Source organism: Aythya fuligula, chromosome 17 (assembly GCF_009819795.1).
Source record: "Aythya fuligula isolate bAytFul2 chromosome 17, bAytFul2.pri, whole genome shotgun sequence".
Lineage (NCBI taxonomy): Eukaryota > Metazoa > Chordata > Aves > Anseriformes > Anatidae > Aythya > Aythya fuligula.
This window is the reverse complement of record NC_045575.1, coordinates 9,805,480-9,821,071: the sequence shown is the minus strand read 5'-3', so window position 1 is coordinate 9,821,071 and position 15,592 is coordinate 9,805,480. Positions and strand designations below refer to the sequence as shown.

The window sequence follows — 15,592 nt, the reverse complement described above, 5'->3', positions numbered from 1 at the left end:
TTTTATCTAATGTTATTAATCACTAGCTGATACTTCTGGAACCAAATCTTCCTAACAATACTACTGCAAGTTTTTGCTACAGCTTTAGTGAGGACATTTGCTATTGTTAGTCTTCATTTACCCTGGACTCATTCAAGATGGCAGCTTCTCATGCCACCTCCATTTACTGCTAGCTATTAACTGACTTTCTCATCATAAGGCTGCTTAAGACGTTCATCTGGGTTTTCAGCTTACACGGTGTGCTTGTCTTTAGGTGCAAGAAAGGAAAATACATGCATTAGCTTTAGTTAGCTAAATACCAGAACTCCTCAACCCCTCCCCTGGAATGAGAAGAGGCCTTCACACCCTCACCCGCTCTCCGTTTCAGGAACAGTCTGAGTAAGCACACTACGTTTCTAATATTGTTCAGCTCCTTTTCCTACAAAGCCTAAGTGGTTACAACCAGCTTCAAGCTTGGAGCACAAGAACTACTCCACATCCCTGCTGCTCGTTATTAAAACTGAGCTAAATAAGCTTGTACCACAGACTTACACGCTACTTCTCCCCAGTGAGCAGGATAATTCGTTGGGGGGGGACACTCGAAGGTGCTCCAAAAGGGACCCTGACAAGGGCCCGGCCGCCCCACACGCAGCGCCTCACCCGGCCCCCGAGGGGGGCGCTCCAGGGCCCCGGGCTGGGCGACGACACCCCAGAGCCATTTTCCTCGAGGGGAAGCTTCCACAGGAGACGAGGGCCCCGGCGTGAACGGCTGCAACCTCCTCCTGCAGCACACAGCGGCCTCAGGCTCCCCACGCGTCCACCCCCTCAGGGCCGGACCCACCTCACGAAGCCCCCCGCCCACCCGCCTCAGGCCCGGTTCCCCCTCACGGCCCCGCCGCTCCTCACCTCACGGCTCAGCTGCCCGGCGAAGCCCCCTCACACCAGGGCGGCTCCCCGGGGCTGAGGGGAGGCGCGGCCCCGCCGGGCCCCTCCCGGCCGCTGCCCTCAGGCGCCCGCCTCAGTTCGCCACAGGGGCGGCGCGCGCGGCCCGCCCGGCCCCGCCGTTTCCCGCCTTCGCGGCACGAGGCCGCCTCAGGGCGCGGCGGGGCCGTGAGGTGACCGCTGAGGCGGCTCCCAAGTAACCATGAGGGGCTTCTTTTTCCCCAGAAAGCTACAACTGGCATCTAAACTGCACAAGAAAACATATGAAAAAAAGAACGGCTAAAAAAGTAGATTTTACTTTCTGGCCCAACCCAGCAAGAAGCATTTGGAAAGCATTTGTTCTTACATTTCAGCTCCTTCAGCTGCGAGTCTTGGACAAAACATTTATTTCATGAATAAAAACTGTCATTAAAGATGGATGAGAAGCTGAAGAAAAAAAATATCACATTTCTCCAGCAGAAAGGTCACAATATAATGAACAGTGGCCAGTACACAAATGTGCAGAATGATGTAGTGTATAAACTAAAACTCAGTGCACGCCAAAAGATTTGCAACAGACACAAAGTCTAAGGTCTTTTATTACATTTTATAGATTAAATATATCTTCAGTAGAGTCTCTCTTTTAAAACACACAAAAGGAAAAAATACATTCTTCATGTACATATGAAATACTGACCACGTAGCAGGGACCATGTACAGTGCAAAGTATGAACATAGCTACACAAGATATCACCACCTTGGACGATTATCTTTTTTTAAGTAAAAATTGAACAATGCAACATTTCCACTTCCGAAGAGAAATCCATACACATCACTTCCATAGCATTTTGTGGAATCATGCAGGAAAGTGTTTTTTTGTTTGTTTTACTTTTTAAAGGTATTATAAAATCCTTGCATTGCATGAAAAATTATCAAACTCCCCAACCTTTACCTCTTTCACACATTCATAATTGTAGTACAATTTTTATTGTGATTGCAGCCCAACTCCAAAAATCCAGGGACAAAAATAAATATATATAACCTGATAAAGAGAAAGGAATGAACCAGACTGATTGTTGCAATGTCTAGGAAACATGTACCCACATGTACACATACATACACAAAAGGTGGAAGATAGCAAGGTGCAACTGAGTATCTCCTATTTATTACAAGTCTGGAGCACGGGCTCTGGGCCACCTGTTTCACTTCAGCAGTGAATCTTCAGACTCTCAGTATGGGATGTCATTCTGGTAGTACTGGATCATGTCGTATGTTCTACTCCTAGAGGAGAAAAGCAAAGCCAGGGTAAATGAAAGTTAGAAAAAAAACAGAACACTGTATCCATTGTCATGAAAACAAACATCAAGATCCCACAGAAATAAAACATAGGTGAAGCAAATTAGCTTATAATCAAAACCAGTCTTACACACTTTGAGGGCACTGTGAAGGCCCATTTATTGTTATGGACAGCACAAAATGTCCTGCTCTTGTTTAAATTAGCTAAAAAATTACTTCTGTGCTTCTCACTGTGGAAAGAACAGTAAGACATAAGATGGTGCCGTTCTGAACACAACATATTCGTGCTGCAATTGCCGTGTGGAACCTGTTTGGATAAACCAGAAGCGCCTCATGTTGCATCGGCCATTTGTTTTAGGAGAAAGAAATGCATAATGAACAACGCAGGTCTGTACAGATCCAGGATCATGTGGATATCAAAGTAACCTCAGGGAAGGAGAATGCTAATAATAATTAAAAAATGCAGGAGAAATAGCTGCATTAATAGCATCATCTCTGATCAGTGACTGAATAATCATATCTAAGCCTTGTTACAGACAACTCAATTAATCCATGGACAGAGTTTGCTCAGGACGCAGACTGACCATGTCACAAGAAGAGAAGCTCAACCTTGCCACAACTAAGCTGTCTCTGATGAACACAACAGTGTGACTGAGTTCACAAGTCCCAATATTAGAGTTTTATAGCAGATGCACCAGCAGGCACTTGATCCAATTGAGCTCTAACAGGGCTGTATCTGAGCCAATGAACCTTACTGTTCCCAAGATGAACACGTGCACAGCTACATAAGAGTTTGTATTAGATTCTCCAGCATATCCCACAAAATTTGCATTAACTGGGATACACATACACACACATACATATATATATATATAGGTCAGGTGACAAAAGTGACTGTTGTATTTTGTACTAATAAACAGTTACATATGGTTCATATCACTGATGGAGTAGAAGCAAAAGCTACAGATGGAGAAATGTCAACAGAAACCCTTATCAAAGGTGATAAAACATGTACTTAGGATATTTAAATATTAAATTTATTGTACATATTAACTACATTCAAATTCCAGTTTATGTGTAATTTCCTTTCATGTTTTTTGTACAAGATACTAAACTACTTATGTAGATGCTATACTAAACTGTAAGATACTTGAAGGGAAAAAAACTACAGTTGATTGACTAGCTTGTCATTATGATTATTTTTTAAATTGCTAATTATCTAGATAGAATTGATTATGCCATTCAGCATATTGAATAGCAGATCACAAATGAATGTGGCCCAGCTACACAGATATTAAAACACTGCATTGCCAGTGCTCTCTACTTGAGAAATTTTTCCCTATCCAACATTATACAGTAAGTAACATATGGTCTAGCAAAATTATTAGCAGATTAATGTTAATATCAAATCACAAGAAAGTTAGTGGGAAGCCTGGAACTCATTCATAAAGAAGAGTTACATACATTTTTGTGAAGAATACTAGCTTTGAATTTCAGAAGGATATTCAAGCAACTTAACACCTGCAAGCTACTATAGAAAGGACTCTGTAAAGGTACTGCAGTACTGTTGCAGCTTCATTCATACTCAGAATAATGGGCCATGCACACTTCTTTTTAAGAAACCTTCTCCTTACAAAATAAAGGACAACAAACTTCAAGATAATCCCTCTTTATTCTGACCAGAAAGCATGCTATTCCTGTTGCCATCCGGTACTGTTCTTTACTATTTATCCCTTCATAGGTGAACCTACCCTACGCAAAAGGGGATGCACAAGTAGACATATCCCCACAATAGTACAGTTGGGCATACCCCAACACAGAAGACAAAAGACTTTACTTTTAGACCAAAGATTCACCCTAACAGAAAATCTATTCTTTAGACTAGCCTGCCCTGTTGTTTGACCAGCCTGGACTTAAGCCTTCCTTTCCAACATAAAAGGGAGGAGACACAATGTGTTCAGAAGCAAAGCTCATACCTCTTAGTACTGCAAGATCAACTAAACGTTTGGTGTCTGAGTGATAAAAACTGTAGTTTTTAGCTCTGCTCAGATTCACCGGCTTATTTTGGTTGTAGAGACAAGACATACATAGATGGCAAACCTGTTGCTGAGGAAACAATTCTGGATGATCTTGATGATGAAAGTTGCAGCCTCCCGTTCTGTCATGTTGGGGCTGAACCTGTGTCTATATGCAAAAAAAAAAAAAATCACAAAAAGTGAGAGTACAAATTAGTGTACTTTCTTTTGAGCGTGATACAAATGTGTCTTTGCAAAAGCTCAGCCTGCTGTCAGTTACTTGCTGCAAGTACCTACTTTCTGTAAGACTACCTTGTACAAACTGTGTAATATTTTAAAAGCACTTGCCTCTATTTTTACAGTGGAGACAGAGGCTATGAACTTTTAATCAGTTTAGTGGTAACTATAGGAACAGCAGATTCCTCTTTCTAGACAGCTGATGCTTTTAAAATATCTTTGTGCCTAGCAATAACCTTGAGCTCCAGCCCATCATACTTCAAGAAACTGTGCTCACGTTTAGGAAATTGTAGGAAGTTACGTGCGGGAAATACTGATTTAACTCTGGAGGCATAAGCCTGAAGGGCTGTTTAAAAAATCACATCATAATTTGTGTTTGCATAAACAATGTTACAGTCATTACTGCATTATCCACAGAACAAATTCCAGTTGCTATTCCTTGGATTGCAACACCATTTCAGAGGACATTAAACTGCAACACATTACCTCTCATTAAAGCAGACCTTTCCTTTAAGTAGTGCTTCCTTCATAGTGCTAAGAACTGAAATCATGCACTCACACAGTCACTGCACAGCTTGAACTTAATTATATGAAAAGGCCTTTGAAATTCCTACTTGGAGATATTCTATAAACAAAATGTTACTATTTATACAACAGTAAGAAATTTAAGATATTTGGTTAGCGTGACAATACTCACTGCACAAGCTGTGACAGTGCACATACTACAAAGAACATATGAAAGTTTTCCAGTTCATATAAATGCTGACTTACTTTAGCAGCTTGATTGTCTGCCCTCGGAAACAGGGCAGCCCTGTATCCAACATCAATGTAACCAGTGAGACTACAGCATCCATATAAGGCCTAGAGGAAAAAGAGGACAAAAAGGTTACAGCACTCAAACTTCTGCAGCCTTAGTAGGCAAAGCAGACAAGTTGAGGAGTTCAACGAGCTGAATCACACCTTTTTCTGTAATTAAATCAACACATGTAAACCTCTCTACATTTGCTGGTGGAGCTACACCATTGCTTGCAATCTCTCACTTCAATTAAATCTCACTCCTTTATGTTGGACTACCAGATACTCAGAATGCTGCAAGATGAACAGCCTCAAGGGAAATTATACAAAGCAATACTTTTAGAAATAACACTTCTTTGGCAACAGAAAAGTAAATCAGTGCATCAAAACAGTACAGATGGCTGAAACCAGCAATAGCACAGTAACAGATTATCTGCTACTTCCTAATTACTCTACGTAATTCTTTGCTACAACAGCCAGGCTTCCCTACTCCCTCCTCTGCTCCCACTTAGAACATTACCTACTATTACTCCACTACTTGGTTGCAGAACAATATTAATATAGTGGCATTTTACTCTAGCATCACTCTAGTAGTATTTTATAATGTTACTGTAGTATTATTCTGCTAGTATTTCTGGCTTGACACAGAACTTTCTCCAGACTGTTCCCCTTCAAGAAAGCAAATTTTGCCTGACTTCAAGACAGCTCCTTCTGGGGCTATTAGCTGAAGAAACTCTGTAAGGTAACATCAATAATACTTCACACTTACGATAGAGCAATCCCTTATCTGACTCTCATACTGTCCTCCTAACCACATACAACATCTGCTCCATATAAATTTAGTAGTGCTTATGCATGTTAAAGCAAACCTTGTTTGCTTGGTGTGGAGCTTGGTAAAGCTGCAAGTAACTACTGTGACTGGCTGGCAATCATAGCTGAAAAGCAGAGCTAACAAAACCCCTGCATATTTTACAACAGAAATCATAGCACTTTTACCTACATAATTATCTCTAGCTGAAATAGCGATTAATATGATTGTCCTATTTGGGAAAACAAGAAAGATAATGATTCTCCTGGAGCTTCTTAATGCAAAGTTTTATCAGCATACTAAACTGAGTGAGGAAAAGAGACCATCACATCTATAAATTGAATATAATACATAAACTTCTCAAATACATCATACAAAAACAGAAAAACAAAAACAAAACCATGAAGTTAGGCTGTAAAATTGCAGGATTCTTAAGTTGTTTCAAAGATTGCAAGATGTAACAGAAAAGTCTGACAAATTCAGCCCCCCTACAGACTAGTGTTTATTATTTATCTTCCTATCTGGTTTTAGGCATGCAAGAGCATCCACCTTTGAGCAGTTAAGAATGCCTTACCTGACTGCCAGATAGCCTCTGACACACATCTCCATAAACCATTTGAAAGGAGTTGCCTCCATTTTTCCTCCCATTATCATCACCATCTCATCAGTCAGCTTAATGTCAGGCTCCCATCCCAGATTTCCACCAGGTGAGCTTTCAAACATGAATCCAAAATCTGTGCACAAAAGATAAGTTGCTTCAGAAACTTCGTTGGCTAGTTGTGCACTGTCAAAGCTGACAGAATAAAGGAGAGGTGGATTTTGCATGATATCTATTTTCCTACTAGCATTTCAAATCCAAATGGGAAAAAGCTTTGATGAAGTGTAAAAACACCAATGAAAGAATCATCACTGTAACACTAGACTATACTCAAGGATGATGACATCAAATAAATTTTGTGCTGAAACATCTGTACAGTTCCAGAAAAGCAAAGCTAAAGCAGAAGTTACAGCCTCATGTAATTACATAAATTTACTTGTCAAATTTAGTTCAGACCCATACACTAATGAAAGAAATCCAAAGATACATTTATGTATTTATAAATATATAGTTGTATATATATGAATACATGTACATTTATGTATACACACATAATCCATACACGTGTGTTTATACTTTCCTGAAGCTGGTTAAACCTTGTAAAGCCAAATTTACACAGAAGCAGCCAACACAAATATACACAAAATACTACTAAACAGGCATGAAAAATGTCCTATGTATATTTACAAACCATGAAACCAAATTAATCTCAAATGGAAATGGCTTATTAACTTCTGTGAGCAATACTTTACAGCAGAAGGAAAGATGACTACAACTGACCAATGTGAATGATGTGTCCCTTTTTGTCCAACATGATGTTGCCATTATGCCGGTCTTTAATCTGGAGCAGAAACAGGAGAAGGCTATATGCAGCCATACTGCGGATAAAATTATAGCGAGCCTGTACAAATAAGAAGTTGAAACAAATCATAAGAACACAGAATTTAATAACTCTCCATACTAGAAGCAGATACAGCTGAACATTTTATTCTTTTTTATGATTAGTTTGAAGCAGTGTTCAATGATATTTTCCATATATCTACAGCTGCAATAACTTCTAACTTACTCATAGCTAAAATGAATTATCTGCATCAGAAGCCAGATACAGCATTATGGTAGTCATTATCTAATATTCGTCATTATTTCTTATAGCTAGAATGTTTCTCAGTTGAGATTTTGCTGTGCCTGCCAACTGATATTTTACCTTCTGGAATGCAAGAGTAGACTCATCTCCATATTGCCTTGTAAAGTAATCATACATCCCAAAGTCTGTCTGCCTGCCCAGCTGGTCACGGGATGTACAGTCGGGAATGCATTCAATAACACCACACTGAAGGGGGAGAAGAGAAACAGGTCTGTAAAGCACACTCCCAACATATATTTTGTTCATGGCTCTTGCCAGTCATACAGGTTCCCCAGGAAATGCAGGGAAGCCTACAGATCACCAAATGTAGAATTTCTAGTTAATTCTTAAAGAAAGTATATCCAAACTTCAAGAATTTCCATTCAGCATAAGACAATATCTGCTACTTTCCATAGACTTGCACAATGTAGTCCCCAAAATCAAACAGCAAAATTTCAGAGCCAAAAATTTTAGAAACACAGGAAGCAGGAGAGGAAAGACTCTCCATGTCAATGGTAATCCAAACATTTGGCATAAGCAATGTTGTCAGTATTTCCTTGCAGTATGGAAATTTATGTGTGCTTTTTTTTTTTTTTTTTTTTAATTAGGAACTATTTTCTACAGCAGTACAGTTAAAGGTCCACTTACCCCAGGAGCTGTGGCGACTACTCTGTATGGAAACACAAAAAGATCCAGGCCTACCAGCTGAAATATGTTCTTGAAGAGATCGATGATTTGTAAAGCTAACATGTCCTGTTATACAAGAAAAAAATTGCATGAACATTACAGGGGTTACGGATAGTAAGTCAAATTACAAAAAAAGCTCTGAAGAACCCTGAAGTGAACATTAAGTTCCCCCAGAAGGTCTGCAGATGTGTGCTTGTGCATACACGGAGACTCTGGGGGAAATCAAAAAAGGAAAAAATAAATGTTGTTTAAATGTGTAACAAGCAACACAGAAGATTTAACTGCTGACAAACTATGAAGAACAAACTTTTCCATCATTCTTTGATTAAGAAGACTACTAATAACTCCAGAAATAATAGCAAGCATTCCTCCTTAACCAAAAACAATCAAGCTTCAACATACAAGGTATCATCTTGGAAAGTACTTTATGTTACCAATAATTCTGCTGAAATAATATATTCTAAAAAAGAATAAAATGTAAGTCATTGCATTAGATGAACTATTTTGAAAGAATGACCTTTGTTTCCAAACCAGATTTTTCTACAGTGGTACAACACAGTTCTGTTCCCTCAAGCACAAATCAGTTTTCTCCCTCAGTCCACAGCTAGTGGGGATTCTCAAAATTCCAAAAAAAAAAAAACCACATTTCCACACTAAGATTATTTCCTTCTTACATACTGTCACTTACAAATCTGTCTTCTACAACTGCAAAGCCTAGTTAGCTTTGTACCTGTCTGCAGTCATCGCCCACTTTAAAGATAGCTGCCTGCCAACAGATTTTCTTACTGTCTACCCCTTCTTCTGCACTTTCGTCTATGGAATCAGAACGACATCGCAGACCTGCAAGAAGAGTACAAAGCAAAACCCAGATGTAGACTTTGGTTAGTAACCTTCTATCATGACAACACCTTAGCACTCAAAACCGTAACATTTCACACTGCAGATTCCACTACAGAATTTTCTGCTTTGCAAGGTGAATTCTGCAAGGCAGTTCCCATTCTATATTGGAATTAGAACATCTACATTAAAATAATCTTTGTGATTTACTTGATAAATGCCTGAATTACATTAAGCTAGTCAGCTAGAGTATCCCACAAAATTTATTACAAGAAAAAGGTGCCAAAGCGTGGAGTTTGTTACACACTAAAGACCAGAGAAAGGCAATTAATTTATGTTAGTCTAAAGTAACTGTTCGCATTTCTTCAGGACACGTATAGTGGCTTCCTTCCAGAGACTTAAAAAAAAAAAAAAAAAAAAAAAAAAAGTCTCCATTTTATGCAGTTTTGTTTCTAAGCTGAACCACTGCAGATAAAGTTCAATATGGAAATATTTTTACTGCAGCAGCACAGGTCACTAAAAGCAGACAGTTTTAGAGGAATTGCTGACTCTTCATTAGTAGCATCAATGATTAAGACCCATTTACTAACCTTCTTTTTCAAGCTCACTAACTCCACATCGCTTCACTTTAAATTTGGCCAAGTAGGGTGCTTTTGCTGCACTAAATTGTGATAAACACAAAGATGAAGATGAACACAAGTTAGCCAAACAAGAACTTACAGAAAAAATATAATGAATTAACTTAAAGGAAGAATACAACAAGAGCATGTTACCTCTGCATAGGAGTTCCTGATTTGTAATCAATGTCCAGAACAATAGCTTCAGGATTGCTGGGCAAGTAGCAGCCTGCAAAATAGAACAGACAGCTGAGAACAAACTCATTGGCCAGTATGACAGTGACAGTCAGAGAATAACTGCTATTAGCATCTCTAGCTTCAGTACATGCTTCTGAATTGAATAAATGTTACAGATAAACTGGAGAGTACAGTCTGCAAGCCAAGAAAGGTGCAGTACCTTTTCCATTAGTCAGCAACTGCAAAACTACAAGAATACAGTTTTAAACTAATACTGTAGAATCTTTATCACAGAAATGTAAAGGTAAGGCTTCTCTTATAATAGCCTTTAATAAGATGCGGCAGCATTTCCCAGTGTACTAGGGAGGGCCCTTAGCAACAAAAACATGGTACAAGAATTGAGACTTGTTACACAGAGGTCAGGACAAGCTTTCATCAAAGTCCATTTTAAAGGGAAGATTCAGATAGGGAAAATATGTTTAAAAATATAAGGACCTTGAGACAATGATGTTACAAGGGCGTGTCTGATGGGAGAAAAAGGAGAATGAAGGCTTATTTATTGTCTCTTTTCAGATATACATTGCTATTTTTATCTGTATGTTACCTAATTTAACTGCAAGCACTTTTGGGCAAGTTTTGATGCACCACGTAGAAATTATTGGCAGCGTAAAAATATTTGAGTTGTTTCAAGAGAGAAACAATCCAACTGTAACAGAAGAGCAGTCACCTAGTCACATGCATCAAAACTGTGAGTATCCACTTGCCAGACATTTCAATGTTTGCTTGCAGAAAATACAGTACTCATACTGAATGCAAAAAGTCCACTACATTATTAAATCACTTCTTACCAGGTTGCACTTTCACCTCAGACAGGGCACTCAAGCAAGCTTTTTTTCTTTCATCTCCTTTAGGAAATGGCCTAGAAAGATAAACGATATTTTATCTACCTACATACTATATACTACCCTGAAGTTCGTTTCAGATTTATACAAAACTTCACAAAATACATTTCCTTCTGTAATGACAAAGATCTCTTGCTGCACCTCTTCTTAATGAGTCTTCACTTTGTAGACTTAGTCTTTGCTTTGCAGATCTAACACTGACTTGATATACAGGTTGCTGACAAAATCAAACAGTAAATGAAATGAAGACTCCTCCTGGTAGAGAAATTCAAGCATAATCATGCAAGTATTGCTACAGTTATATTGATACAATTTTCCTTTGTGGACCTTACTCCAGAGTAAGAACATTGCCTTGGAAGTAGTACAAGCTAACTGGAAAAGGACAAGCCAGTAAAATGCCTATGCAATTACACGCCTAATTTGCTCACATACTTAGCATGACTGCAGGTGTCAACTGGATAATTGGTAACATGGTTAACGATTAGCATGTGCAATTACCCAATTTGCACAGGCACTTGTGTTAACCATCTATTGAAATTAGTCATGTAATTGCAAATTGCACACTCACCTGGAGTAGTAACATGTAACTGAAAGGTATTCCTTATGCTCTGGTTTAAGAGGTACAGCAGATTACTGAGGCAGTAACATAACACTTAAGCTAATGAAATAATCACAGATGATACATTTGTTCATTTATGCCATCTACAAAGCAAATAGTATCTCCTCTGTGTTGTCTTTACATGAAAGATGCATAAAAAAACAGATGTGTTTTAAGTCTGGGGTGCAAAAAAATGCTTGCAATGCACAATTATAAACAGTTGCTTAATTATGACTAACAAATTCATCCTAAATATCTAGATATTCAGACCCTAGAGACCCATTTTAACTCCTCCTATTGGATGAAAACATTTTGACACATGCATAAAAGACACTTAATATTTGACAGTTTTAGCAAAACAAGTGTCCTTTAGCCCAATGCCCTTATACTGGTGGTTTGCAAAGCTTCATTTTAAAAGAGGTATATTCCAGGAAATACATTTTAAATGCCTTTCAAATACTTGAACACACCAGAGAATGTTTTAAAAATATGCAATAAAACCACATTTACAGACTTACAACTTGTGTGCTGAGCTGCTGCCATCCACTGGCAAGCTTTATAAAGTTAAATTAAATACCTTGCTGCAATCAGCAGTGAGAATCTGTGAGCAAGACTTCCAGTTTTAAAGATATACAGTCCAGTGCTTGTGAAACCACATCTTTCTCCATAACCACAGGAATTCTTTTCCTTCCATTTAGGAAGGAAGGAAAAATACTTATAAAACTGTTATAGATGTTTCAGACCGAAGAACTCTGGTCCAAAGCACACAGATCAGACCAAATATAAAATATCAATGTAAAATGAGCCTTTACATCCTATTATGACTCTTAAGTTACATTAAAAACAAAATCAATTTCTTATCATATGAGTGATTAATTCTTTTTTTTTTTTTCTTGAAGACACTATCTTCAAAAACACTGAAAGCACTTTAGCCTTTTAACCATGATGCTGGGAATTTCCAGAACTACGAGTCCCAGAAGAGCACAATCTCTGCAGCATAACACTTACTTGATAATGGCTGAAACATTGGTGATTTTATTAAAGAAATCAAATTCCCGCTGATAGAACTCCTTGGCTGGGCCAGATAATGAGCCAGTTATCTCCTCTACTAGTTGCTCCAGGAGTTCCCCAATGTCAGCTGCATGTAAAAAAGGAAGCATCTGCATAAGAAGCATATTTTTAAAAGCTAAATATCATGGGTGACGGGAATAGCCAGCTACGGGTAGTATTCAAAAGAAAAAAGTATTGATGCAAACATTGCTGCATCTCTTTTGATACATTCTGTTAGGCAGGACACTTCTATAGAATGGGCATGGACCCCATCTCTAAAAATGAAAGAAATTCTCAGTTAAAAGGATTCCTCCTGCCAAAAGCGAAAGCAGGAGGGAGATTTATTCTGAACTAAGGCAAGGAGTTAAAAACTATATTATATTTTACATCACTCACGATCTTTTTGGTGTCCTTCTTCATCCAGGTAGATATTAGTTTTCATGTTCCAGATGAATTGGTGAGCCAAGAGCTGGGATTTGGCAGCTGCCCACAGGATGTATTCTCTAACGTAACCCATCTGCAATCATATCCAGTTCAGTAATCAAAGATCATTATAACTCAAACAGATTGAATTTTACTGTTTCTATCAGCAATTCTTCAAAACAAAAAAATATTTAAAGGATGAAAGGAAGACCACTGCAATCAAATTCACATTGTTAAAAAAAAAAAACAAACAAACCACATTTAAAGACTGATGGTGTATTCTAACAGGCAGGGAATTGACCTAAACTGTTTTCAGCTTTATTACTGACATACTCCACTACTCTATCTTCCCACCTCTGTTCCATTTACTATATGTTCTATTTGGATTTCAAATCTCCTTGAGATCTGGGTATCTCCTAGAACGTGTACAATGCACAGGAACTGCCATAGAGGCATTGGTCTTGCTTGGCATCACTAAATGCTCCTGTAATATCAGAAATGGAGACAGAATTATACAGACTGCACATTTTGGTGTCAAGAGCAACACATCTTGGCACAGTTCCACAGAAATTCTAGGTAATAAGAACAAACTTACAAAAGAATTTGAAATGTATAAGGGAATTCTACTCATTCCAGGGACAGCATTCCTTTTCCTCTACTTGCAGCTGCTACTTCAGTCTGTGGAGGTTTCTCTGTTTGACTGACAAGTCAAACATCTGATGCTCATGATCTGCATCACAGAGGTTATTTATTTATAAAAAGTTCTTAAAAAATAACTATATACAGCCACCTAGTTTACTGTCTGTGGATGTCTTAATGTGAAAATAATGCACCAGCTAAAGTTCACACACCTTATTGGCATATAACAATGACCTCATATTAATGAACCGTGAACGTGGTCCTCAAGCTTTGCTCCTTACTTCTGCAAGATAAAGCTAAGATCTGATTTCATGTTGGTGATGGAACAGTGAGACACCCCTAGATGTTTTTTCTGGATAACTCCACAGGAAAATGCTTAAGGATAGTGATTTAAAATTAATTTCATTACTTCTTGTCTCATGCAGATCTTCAGAAGCCATATTCACAGTCCTCAGCCGAGGGTTCCCATACCAAAATTTTGCTCCTGACAGATGAGCTTCATAGCCTCTGGTTTCTCAAGTTTACTTGTTCATAAAAGCGGTGTATCCAAAGCAAGTTAGCCTCCACAGACATTTGTCTTTTATATATTAGATATAACATAATAATAAGCAGCAGTAGTTTAACCTTAGAGTTTGACTAATTTGCAGTTTTAAGTCTGAAAGCTGTTCTAGAAGTTTGCTTGGTTCATATACAGCTGTTTTATATCCTCACCTTATCATACCGTAGTGCCTGAACAATCTGTGGAATGTAGAATAAAATGGCATCCTGGAAAAGAAAAGACATCAGGGTTTTTATTGTTATTGTTTTAGCACTCAAGAATGGAAGACAGGTCACACGCACAGAAAAGCTTCCTTCAGTTACATGATGGAATAAAATTTCAAATACTGCTGCCTCTTCATTTTAAACTCTATACACACGCATTATCTTCTCAAATCAAAGGATTTTTTCTGCCCTTTCTGACTTCAAAAATATCATTAACAATCACATATTTTATAGTCCTAATACAAGTTTAACAAGGAATAAAAATTATCCAGAGAAAGGAAAAGATCTGCAAGGAACTATTTGAGAGGAACACTCTGAAGAATTAAACTTGGTGTGATTTATGACAATAAAGTTGGAAGTACACAAGCCAGTATTATTTGGGACTCTCAACTTTAAATTTTCATCCCAATCTATTCACTCTCCCCAATGTGGTGTGCCCATTCCACATACGTGTCTCTCCACTGTATTAAAAACTAAGAACCAACTGCCACAATGACTAAGATCATAACCACACTTGAAGCATTAAGGCTGTCTTGGAACTCATCTTACCGGAGGAAAAGATCGCAGGACTTTAACCCCATACTGAGCTGTTAGAGGATGAGGTGGGTACATGCTTGAAAAATAGGAAAGGCCAGTTGGTGGATCCGTTGGTGCCCAGCACAGAACGTGGCTGAGCTCAGGTGCATCAGCATCAATTGTATGCCAGGTAACCAGGTACTGGAAAAGCAGGTCAAACACATTAGAAGTTTACATCACCCAGTAATGTCTGGGTAATACACAGCAGAGCAGACAGTGATGCTATTATCTAGCTTATTATCGCAAGCCAATAGAAATATCCTACGTTTTATTTTACAACATCATAGCTATTTTATCTAAAGCATTTTTCCCATGGAAATCTAACTATTGGAATCACCTCACCTCCCAGATCACTAGATGAAATTAGTAAGTCAAATTACTAAAAGCACAACAGAGGAGTTCTAGCATGGGGAGAAAGAAGAAAAAATAAGCCCTTTTGCAACAGTCAAAGAAGGTGAAGTTTTCTTGTTTATTTTGCAAATGACAAGACTGTCCCTCACATGACTAGAATGCTTTACTGCAGATCAACATGATGAGTCTTCTCCATTTTAG

The 15,592-nt window shown here is 38.4% G+C and overlaps 1 protein-coding gene across 1 annotated transcript in view; it reads right to left on the bottom strand.

Annotated features, from left to right (window-relative positions):
* Positions 1–1,481: 1,481 nt before the first annotated feature.
* PI4KA (phosphatidylinositol 4-kinase alpha) overlaps positions 1,482–15,592 on the bottom strand; it is a 59,864-nt gene continuing 45,753 nt past the window's right edge. The window contains exons 41-55 of the mRNA XM_032199389.1: positions 15,014–15,181; positions 14,414–14,467; positions 13,037–13,157; positions 12,599–12,728; positions 10,939–11,009; positions 10,070–10,142; positions 9,887–9,957; positions 9,190–9,299; positions 8,421–8,525; positions 7,854–7,979; positions 7,430–7,550; positions 6,626–6,785; positions 5,220–5,309; positions 4,297–4,380; positions 1,482–2,181 (exon numbers count right to left, since the gene is read on the bottom strand). Of these exons, the coding sequence (XP_032055280.1) occupies positions 2,130–2,181; positions 4,297–4,380; positions 5,220–5,309; positions 6,626–6,785; positions 7,430–7,550; positions 7,854–7,979; positions 8,421–8,525; positions 9,190–9,299; positions 9,887–9,957; positions 10,070–10,142; positions 10,939–11,009; positions 12,599–12,728; positions 13,037–13,157; positions 14,414–14,467; positions 15,014–15,181 (1,536 nt within the window). The 3' untranslated portion in view covers positions 1,482–2,129. The remainder of the gene's footprint in view (positions 2,182–4,296; positions 4,381–5,219; positions 5,310–6,625; positions 6,786–7,429; positions 7,551–7,853; positions 7,980–8,420; positions 8,526–9,189; positions 9,300–9,886; positions 9,958–10,069; positions 10,143–10,938; positions 11,010–12,598; positions 12,729–13,036; positions 13,158–14,413; positions 14,468–15,013; positions 15,182–15,592) is intronic.